The sequence below is a fragment of the Castor canadensis genome, chromosome 3 (genome assembly GCF_047511655.1).
Source record: "Castor canadensis chromosome 3, mCasCan1.hap1v2, whole genome shotgun sequence".
Lineage (NCBI taxonomy): Eukaryota > Metazoa > Chordata > Mammalia > Rodentia > Castoridae > Castor > Castor canadensis.
Window position 1 is genome coordinate 13,461,179 of NC_133388.1, and position 10,484 is coordinate 13,471,662.

Below are 10,484 nucleotides of genomic sequence, written 5' to 3' on the forward strand. Positions count from 1 at the left end.
AAACCAACCCTCTTTCCCTCTGAGGACTCAGCTGCTGGGTCTGTAGCATGCTCACACGACTTCTTGTTTTCTTATTCATAATTATTTAGATTTATGCAACTTCCTGGGGATGGGATTTCTAGTTATAACATCTCGGCATTCCTTGAAGTGAGCCCACCAAATTCTAGACAATAGAAATGCAATAAGAGACTCTTGCTGGATCGGTGCATTAGTTTTTCTGTTGATGCTGTAACAAATTGTCACAAACTCAGTGAATTAGAACAACACACATTTATTCTCTTCCAGTTTTAGAGACTGGCGCTAAAGTCAAGGTGTTGGCAAGAAGGCCGGTTCCTTCTGGAAGCTCTGGAAGATGGCAGGCAATCCGTCTTCTTGCCTTTTCCAGCCTCCAGAAGGCGCCTGCAATCCTTGGCTCATGGTCCCTTCCTTGCATCAGCATGACCTCTGCTTCTGTCCTCACATCTTTGAGGACCCTTGTGATTTTATCAGGGCCAACTGGGTAACCCAGAATCATCTCCAGAGCCTTAATTCGAGCTGCAAGGTCCCAGCTACCTTGTAAAGTAACAGTCACAGGTTCTAGAGCCTGGGTCTTGGATCTCTCTGGGGAGTGTTATCCAGCCTGCCACAGTAGTCTTAATAATATCAGGAATGCTTGATAAAGAAGCCAGTCTTCTTGGGTCACTACTGTCTTAATTCCTCCAGAACAGTTGGAGGATTTCTTTCCTATGGGATGAGGACATTGGTGTGAGAGATCTAGGTATACATCATTTATAAAGTTCCCAGACCTTGGTCCTGAAGAGCCGGCCCACAAAGACATAAATCACTGGATTTAGGCAGCTGTTGAAGAAAGCAAAGAAGTTGGTCAACTGTAGGCCCAGATCAGTAAACTCCTCCCAGAAGCAGCCCTGGATGGCTCGCACCTGCACCAGGAATTCCAGGAAGGCAAAGAAGTGATAAGGGGCCCAGCAGACCAGAAAGGCAGCCACCAGCATGAGGATCAGCACTGTGGTCTTGCTTCCCTTGGGGCCCCCACACCTGGTCCTGCTGGCCTCCTCCCGCCCTCTCAGGGAGGCCAGGATGTGATAATTGAAGAAGATGATTGCAGCCAGTGGGAGGAGGAAACCCAGCACATTCAACTCCACAATCCTTGCGAAGTGCCAGGCCCCGTGGGGGAACAGCAGGATGCAGGCAGAGACGTTCAGGTCGGGGATGGCATTGACAGAGCGCAGAAGGAATGTGGGGGTGCTCAAGAGGCCCCCCACCACCCAAATTAGCATGCAGGTGGCTTGGGCCTGCCGCCGCCGCCTCCACCTCCGGCTCACCATGGGGTACACCAGCGCCCTGTAGCGGTCCTGGCTGATGGCCACCACCAGGAAGATGCTGATAAACAGATTGGCCTTGATGACTCCATTGACCACACGGCAGAGGAGGCCTCCAAAGGGCCAGTTGAACTGGTTCCAGACATTCTTTGCCCAGAAGGGCAAACCCAAGACAAACACCAGATCAGAAGCTGCCAGATTGGCCAGGTAGATTTCTGCCACGGTCAGTCGCCGCCGGGGCAGAAGGAAGATGGACAGGACTAAAACATTTCCCAGGAGGCCGAAGAAACAGATGGTGATGATGAATGCTGGCAGTAGTCTGTACAGCAGGTCCCAGGCTTCCAGAGCATTGTCACAGAAGGTGGTGTTGGGAAGGAACAGTTGGCTTTGGTTGGAGGGCTGGAGCTGCAGCAGGACCTGGGATGCCATCCACAGTGACCTGAAATGGAAAGCATACAGAATAACACAGGAAGTGGCCAACTGAGGCCCATAGACCAAATATTGCCTATTTTGGACAATAAAGTTTTATTGGTATACAACCATGCCCACCATTTACATGTCATCTGTGGCTATTTTCACTCTGCCATGGCAAAGTTGAATTGTAAATCTGATCTGCAAATTGATTTTTTCTTGTTTGCTTTTCACCTCTGTTACTTTACAGGCAGGTTGTTGATCTCCGGTTTAAAAGAAGGGAACAGGGCTTTGAACCTGAGCTCAAATGCTGTCACCACTTGGTGTGAGCTACTTAGACCCGTTGACTTTTTCTTTCCTGTAAAAAAATTGCAGCTGACCATATGGCCCTGTGCAACTGTGGTGATGAAACAGAAGGTGGGGCACACCTCTCCCTGGGCGGGGGGGCAGGAGTTAAGCATTGGTGGAGCTCCGTTAAGTGCTGCTAAGTCACTGCTGATGAGCCTTTCTTGTAAGCACCCTTTAAAATGTGCTGAGATGTTGGGGCTGGAGCAATTTGAGTCCCTAATTGACAGCTCTTAGACCCTTCCCTGGTGCCCCAGCTGTATTGAGCAAAGGTTATCAGACAAGCAGCCAGAAGGACTTCCCTATGCCATCACCGACTGCTTTGAACACTCCACAGATGCCTTGAGGAAGTTACATGTCAGCCCCAGCTGCTTGCTGCCAAAACACAACTCTGGTTCCTGAAGGCACTGTCCCAGCAACTTGCAACTGGCCATCTTACTGACAAACTGTAGATGACCCTGCAGCCATTTCCTCCTAAGCAAGATGGAGGAGCCCTTCCCCAGGTGGAAAGGATGCCTGTGATGGCAGAATGCCTATGACTGGTGCAAACACAGTCCTTCATTTGCATGTGGGGACTGTCTTGATTGATACAGACATCCTTGTCTCCTCCCCCTCTGAATATATAAGCTGGCCACTAAAGTCACTTTGTGAACAGCTGAGAGACACTCTCCTATGCTGCCCCTCTGTGTTGCAATGTTAGGCCCAATGAAGACTTTTCTCAAGTGGTTTTTCTTGCCTACTTTTTATTTTCTTCATTAGTAGAGTGACTGATGTGGTAACACAAGAAAAGAGAGGAGAAGAAGCAGCAGCAGAGGTGATATCTGGCTAATCTGATTGCAAGAGCTCTAACACTTCTGCTGCTGAGAGCTGTCAAGTGCTCTGGACCCCAAAACCCAGAGCTGGAGAGCTATAAAGCTTGCTGCTGAGGGTGCTGTCAGGCACCCTAGGCCTGATCCCCAAGACTGGCACTGTCAAGTGCCTTAGATCCCATCCCTGAAGTCTGGCACTGTCAGGAGAAGGCACATCTACTGCTTTCTGCAGTAACCAGCAGCTGCTGCTGGCTGAGGATTACAAAAAACTGCCAAGAGCCTGGAATCCTTGCCTTCTCAGGATTTCTACCAGCTAGTTTTTTTTTTTTTTTGGCAGTAATGGGGCTCAAACCCAGAGCCTCATGCATGCTAGGCAAACACTCAACCACTGAGCTACATTCCCAGTCCTCAGCTGGCTGGTATGTGACAGTGAGGGCTGGTGATAATACCTAGGAAGAGCTTAGCGTGGTGCTCAGCATTCAAGAACCACCCCATGGAAGGTGATGATTACTCTTATTAATAACTTTTTATTTTTTATAAAAGAGTTTTTATTTGTATTAAAGAGTTTAACAAACATTTAATAAGCTCCTAACTTTGTGTCAGCAATTTCCAATGTACTGGAGATGCACTGGACAAAGATGCCCCAGGATGCTAAGGATGCTAAGTAGTATCCAGAGAGGATGCCGATAGGAGACAGGGATGCATCATGGCCTAGAATGGACATGCAGGGGCTCAGCAGAGGCAGAGCTGCCAGCAGCTGGCTGTAGGGTCTTGGCTATCAGGATGGATGGGTGGGGGCAATGGTGCAGAATTTCCAGAATGAAAAAGTTCTGCTGAACCTGGAAAAAAATGTGAACAGTAGACTAAAAAGAATGACTAACATTTATTGAATGGTATTCCAGCACCTTTCTAAGTGTTCCCCATTTTAGTATTTTCTCATTTAATCTTCCTAGTAGCTCTGTGAGAATGGGCTGCTGTCATCTACCTTTGACCCATCAGAAAGTTGAGCACTGAGCCCCCTGTCACCTATCTGCAGTCACTAAGATGGGTCAGTAGCAGATTTTGGATGGGAGCCCAGGTAGTCTGTGTTGAAAGCCAGCGGTCCTCTCTGTCTTGCTTTGCTGTGCTTTTTTCATGCATGTGGGGCATAAGTAAGCCAGGCACAGGAGGTCACTAGTCTACTGAAGGGACCTGACCGATGAGTGACAGTGCCATGGTGTCATCTCAGTGTGCACTGACCTCCAAGGCTACATTCACAGCCACACTTCTGACCTACTCTCATGTTCCCAAACTGAGTTTTCATGGAGAAGATATGTTGGGAAAGAAAGCATGGCGTCCTTCCTTTGGTAAAGACCACATCTCCCAGAACTCTGTGATCCCATGGTGGATAGCACTGGGACCTGTGCCCATGGATTTGGGGTACCTTCCAGTAAAGCAGGACACAGGGGACCTGTATGGCCTCATAGATGGAGGGAGCAGCTGCTCACACTGGATTTCTGAGACTCCAGATGAGTCCCAGCACCTAAATATCCATCCTGTACCCTACCTGAAAGAGTTAATGTACATAGTACTTAGAACATCCTCGGACTCTCGCCAGTGCTTGATAAACCTTAACTATAATTATCCTTATCATGATTACTCAGTGACATTTGCGGTTCCTTCGCCTGGGCAAAGCCTCAGAGTACCTGATATTGTGTAAGAGAGAATTCATCTCAGAAGAGACCTCGGACAGTTCACTTCATGTCTCTGAGCCTGACTTTCCTCATCTGAGGAGGATGTGGTGACCACATACCTGTGACATTTGGTGTGTCACACACTGAGTCTTTTGCACTAGGGTGTAACTCACTGGTCCCTCTATTCCTTTATCCACTGAGCAAGTATTTACTGAGCAGGTACTGTGTGTCAGGCATTTGAGACATTGCAGTGAATGAAACAGGCAAGAATCCCTGCTCTCAGAGTGCTCGTATTCTAGAAGGAGAGCCTTGATAAATAATAACCATACTAAATAAGTATGTTGTGGGAGTGCTTGTAGTGGAGATGTGAGAAGTGATAAGGCCCAAGATCTGTTGTGGAAGTTGTACCATCGTGATTTCCACTTGGATCCAGGTATGAGAAAGGAAGAGGAAGAGGTGGACAGTGCCCAAGGCTTTTGGCTTGATCACATGGAAGTATGGAGTTGCCATCAATTGAAAGGGAGATGGCAGAGTGGAAATGAAACGGAGCTTTCGGGGACAATTACAAGTTCGATTTTGAACTTGCTAAGATTGAGAGATTGTTGGGCATCATGAAGGAGTGACAAGTGAGTGGGCAATTAGATAGGAAGGTTGGTATTCAGCAACAAGATCTGAGGTAATGATACAGAGTTGGGAGTTGTAATCACATGGATGATATTTAAAGCCACAAGACTGGGAGAAATCAAGGGAGAGTGTAGAGAGAGAAGAGGATTAGCTATGGGCTGCTGCTTGACAGAGCAGTGGGCCACATGGGGAATGACTGTGTGGTGCACTTCCGTGTGACCCGGAGCACATGGAGTACTTGGGATAATCTTGTTATGTGGGTTTTGTCCTTTATTGGCATGCGTAAATCCACAAGTATATGTTTATTTTATTATTTGGCAATACTTTTAAATTTTACAACAAACTCTCTGACAGTGAGGGGCTAAAAATCAAATGTTTAACGAATTTTAAGTATTGAATTTCCATTTCTCAAGGGAGTTGATATTGAATGGATAACTTGAGCAAAATGTTTGTGGCCGAGCTCCTCTTCAGGGCTGAAGGAAGGTGGCGTTGGCAGAATAGTAACCCCCTCAAAGATACCTGTGTCCTTGTCCCATCCCTGGGCTCTCCAGATATGTTACCTTTCATGGCAAAGGGACTTTGTGGATGTGACTAGATTAAGGATTTTAAGATGTGGAGATGATCCTGGATTGTTCAGAGGGGCTCAAGGTCATCACATGGGAGGGATGGAGGATGAGGCTCAGAAGCAGTGTGCAGATGATATACAGCTGGCTTGGAGTTGGAAAAGGGGCCACAAGCCGGGGGATTCAGGAGGCTTTCAGAAGCTAGGCAAGGCAAGAAACAGGCTCCCTTGGAGCCTCCAGAAGGAGCCAGCTCTGCCAACAGAACTGGAAAATAATACATGTGAGTTGTATTAAGCCACCCACTTTGTAGTAATTTGCTACAGCAGCCGTAGGACTAAGTCAGCAGCCACTGCCCAGGACTTCAGCTAAAACCTGGTAAGTCATTGGGTACCGCCCTCTGTCTCGCAGGACCTGGCTGTGGCTGTGGTCACTGTAGACACAACTCAAGTCCGTTCAGTCTAGGCTCATTTGAAAGGGTTTGTCTTCTCTCACTGCTGCCTGTGTTGAAAAGACAACTTCCTCCATGGTGCGTTAGGCTTTAGCTCTGAGATTTGCCGGGTACATAGTCTGAGCTCAATAAACCACAGCTATTGACAGCATTTGCAATATTTGATCCTCTTTGTCAACTCACAGGAAACGATGGAAAAATTGAGGATTCTGTAAATTCTCTGTGATGTTTTCTGAATTCTGTATGTTTTAACTTTGGGAGATGCTACTCAGGGAAAAAAGCATGATTTTCTTTAACAAATTAGCCCTCTTCAACGCACTCCAATTTGAACAGTAGGATGATGGCAAAGGCATTTAAAAATTTTAAATATAGACACGGATGAGAAAAATATCAGCATCGTCACATCATAAGGGGCTGTGTTTAAGCAGTCCTGAGCAGTGAGGAAAACTTGTAAGCCATTGTGGAGAAACTAATTTGATTTTTGCAAATCAGAATTTGTAGACTATAGTGGGTGTAAGCCAACACAAGGCTCAATGGCTGTACTTGACAATGACAAGGTTCATTTGGTTTGGGGAACTTAGTGGGAGGGAGGGTGAATGAAAGAGATGAAGGTGATGGCATATGGTTGATGGGCTTCATATACCTCTATATGTGAAACAGAACTAAATAACTCCTTGCAATTGCTTTAAGTGGGGTGGGGAGGAGGCTGACGGGGAGAGACAATGGGGGCAATGTAAATAACGTACAATATAAGTCTAATCAGAATTGTCACTATGAATCCCCCCCACCAAATAATGAATATATCCTAATAAAAAATTTATAATAAAAAAGGTTCATTTGACTGTGATATAAAGAGCTACTGGAACCTGCCTGAGCTGTTCCAAACACCTTCTCTCTTCTTCCTGCTCTGAAAAAGCAATTAAAACCCAAAATGGGCGTGAAATAAAATCTATTAGACCTATTCAGAATTACTTTTGTTAAAAAACGTACACTTACAGCATATATATTCTGCTAGTATCTAGGTTTAGAAGGAAGCTTTTAGTTTACCTTTTTTCCTAAGAGACATGATCTGTTCAATTTTACTCTCATAAGGGGGAAAAAAAGATGGTCGTTTACTTACTCAGACAAAAAACGAGGGAGCTCGTGGCTTCGGCGGGGTGTCTGATGGCAAGGGCTGCTTTGGGAGGTTTTCTGGTTTAGGCGGCCTGTGGACATGCAGAGGCCTTAAATGAACTGCCTTCCGCTCCCATGATGTCATAGGGGGATTGCCCAAAAAGTGAGTCTTTCAAGACAGAGGAGGCAAGTGGGGGGTTGGAGAGGAGCCTTGACTCTGCTTTCACTTTGCACGTGGGATGGTAAGCCATGACTCAGCTACCACTCCTGCCTTCTTGGGTAGCATCCAGGTGGCCAGCGATCCTGCCTATACCTTGGCAGACAAGGTCTGAAAGCACATTCAGGCCCCGCAGACTCCCCGAAGCAACCAATTCCAGTGTCTGTTGAGTGGTGGCTTTGTCCATTCAGAGTTGATCTCTGATGGTCTGGGATCCTGAGGCAGCTTTTGTGGGAGCCCACTTGAACGGTTCCCTTTTGCAGTTTGGTCATGAAGGCTACCTCGCCAAGAATCCATCAGTGTGGATCCCTTTATACAAACAGTAAGCTTGGAAAAAGACTGACTCATGCGGTGTTCAGGACTGAGTAACAGTAGATACCATTTTCCTAATCTTTCCTGGCAACTCTGAGATCTGATTTTGATGGATGTCTGCATGTGGATAGCCGAACTACTCTAAACCTGACATTTCAGAAAGAAATTCCTGGCTGTCTGGGCCAGTCAGGATGCTAGATCCTCTGACTGATCGCCACTTATCCACTGTCTTCATTCCTAAAACCCAGCACTAGCCAGCTCCCTCCCGGCCTGCAGGGAACACTCAGGCCAGAATTCAAGACTGCAATTACTGTTTTTGGAAAGCTGCTCTCATTGTCTTCAGTATCTGGCCTTTTTACATTTCTGTTTTCTGTTACGATGTCTCAGTGCGGGCTCACTGCATTTTCAAAATTTCCAGTCATGGCTGGGCATGGTGTCACAGTCCTGTAATCCTGGCACTTGGAGGCTGAGACAAAAGGATTGTGAGTTTAAGGCCAGCCTGAGCTTCATAGCAAGACCCTGTTTCAAAAATACAAAACAAAAAATTCCAGCCATTTTTCCTGTTGCTGTGAAAGCAGGAAAAATAGTACAGAATATCCCAAGGAGAAGACATCCATTTGTCACTTTGATGGGAAGCTGAGCTTGTCTGTGGAGAAGGTCCCTTCCCATCAGGAGATGAGACATTTTAGGTCACATGAGTGTTAGGCAAGTGACTTACAGTGTCCTGGAGGGAGATTTTATTGAAAGAACAGTTTTTCTACTGCTTTGTAATGGAGCCACGGCCTCTCAAGGCTCCCTCCCACAGGAGTTTAGACCGTCCTTGGGAAACATCTCACTGGCCAGCACTTACTCACTCTTGGCAGACCCTGAGGCCGGTCTGGCAGGACTTAGGTGTGCAGGCCCGATCACCTCACCCGGAAGACAGACAGTGAAGAGAACAGCCAGGAGAGGTATGGCCAGAAGGGATAAGCCATTACTGGGGACTGAGTGAGCTGGACATCAAGGAAGTGAGTCGGGGCGGCCTGGCTAAGGCTGAGGGGCACTGTGGGGAGGGGATGGAAAGTTCTTTGAAGAAGATGCTTGTCCCCATGGTCACTCACTCGATCAGCTTGGGAACTGGGAAGCAGGCCTTGGTCCAGGGAGCAGGGGGACAACCTTTGCCTGAGGAGCAGTGGAGAGGGGCCTGAGGGCAGTATGAGGGGAACACAGGGCCCTATCAAGTGAAGATGGGAGGGGCTGAGCCATGAGAAGGCAATGGGGGTGTCTGTAAGGGTCTGCTTGCCCTTTCTGTATCTGGCTGTGCCTATGAGACCCAGCTGCCCCTCATGGCCTGGGCTGAGCTGTCCTTGGTGTGAGTCCCCTCTGAGTAAAGAAGCGACCAGCAGAGGACCATAGGCTACCATCTGGAGATGGAGAATGAGCTGGCCAGCCTTTGGGACAGGCCAGCCTTCTCTTGGGTGTCCTGGATACTAGTGGATGAGCACTCAGGTCAGCTGGACTTCCCTCCTTAATATGGAGGCTAGATCGTGCTCCATGGGAATTCAAGAGAAGGTGAGTGCTGGCACTGGAGGACACAGGGTCACAGTGCCCGTGTGACACGCAGGGTCACTTTCCAGTCCCCAGTTGCCCCTCCCCTTTTCTCATCCTACCCAACAGGTTCCTTATTGCAGGACAGCCTGTGCACTTCACTCAGTATAGTCCCCAGGTGAGCTCACCTTTGAGCATCTTGGGGTCTCACTGATACTGGACATCACCGCCACCATGTCCCTTTGAAGACAAAAGAGTGAAAACCACAGCGAAGCAGACTTTTGGCTTCTCCTCCAGATCTGGCCATGCCCCCTCGACCCTGTCTGAGACTGCTTGCCCTCACCCCAGCTCCATGTCCCGGGGTTTGGAAACTCAGCAGCACTCAGTCTGCATTGAAGACTGAGTTACTCCACCACCTGGAGTAACAAGCTGTGACACCCAGAGCCCCCTGTGGCCAGGTGAGTGACTCAGGGCTCTGGGGCCTGGACTTGCTGCCTGTGGGCCGTGGGTGACAATGACCGCAACCTTCCTTGGAGCCCCCTCATCCATCATCCAAGCCCTGGACAGTGCAGCCACAGGATCACTGTCAGCATGAGCGTGTCCTGGCACTGAGGCAGCTCCAGGTGTGGGCCTGGCCTGAGCCGAGGCCTGGCAGCCAAGCTCTGGGTGCCTGTGCATGCTGTATCTGGGTGGGAAGGTGCTCCCAGAGGGAAAGGGCTGAACCAGGGGTTGCATGAAGCAGGGAAGTTTTAACAGAACCCACCTGCAGCATTCGGGACCTGTGCTCCCCCAGGGCAGAGGCTCCCAGGCCTCTTCCTAGGGAAGAGAGTAAATCCCAAGATCAAATCTAGCCCAGGGCCCGGCCCACAGCGGGAAACCTCCTTCCCTGGGCCACTCGGAAGCAGTTTAACTAAGATACTCAGCTGTATTTCTCTACCTTAGAAGATAGTGAGGTCAGCTCAGGCCACTTCTCCCCCGTGAAGCTATCAGACACTCTGTCTCAGGCACACAGAAAGGTTGGACAGAGGCCTGCAAGGCCACCTATGCCAGTCTCAGCTTCTTCGTGAGTTTCCCTGTCACAGGCCTTGCAGGGCTCACCCAGTTACCCTTCCTGGCCTCCTTG

At 48.5% G+C, this 10,484-nt stretch overlaps 1 protein-coding gene across 1 annotated transcript; it reads right to left on the minus strand.

Annotated features, from left to right (window-relative positions):
* Positions 1-255: 255 nt before the first annotated feature.
* Positions 256-7,527, minus strand: Bdkrb1 (bradykinin receptor B1). The gene is made up of 2 exons (XM_020181245.2): positions 7,313-7,527; positions 256-1,758 (listed from the first exon to the last, which is right to left on the minus strand). The coding sequence occupies exons 1-2, from the start codon at positions 7,405-7,407 to the stop codon at positions 765-767; spliced, it is 1,089 nt and encodes a 362-aa protein (XP_020036834.2). The 5' UTR covers positions 7,408-7,527; the 3' UTR covers positions 256-764.
* Between the last annotated feature and the right edge of the window lie 2,957 nt (positions 7,528-10,484).

Bases quoted from the DNA above. Each gene is read 5' to 3' on its own strand.
- Bdkrb1 (XM_020181245.2), bottom strand. From the start codon at position 7,407: ATGTCCACAGGCCGCCTAAACCAGAAAACCTCCCAAAGCAGCCCTTGC. The intron at 1,759-7,312 runs GTAAGTAAACGA...TTTCCATTTCAG, and splicing joins CTCCCTCGTTTTTTGTCTGA to GTCACTGTGGATGGCATCCC.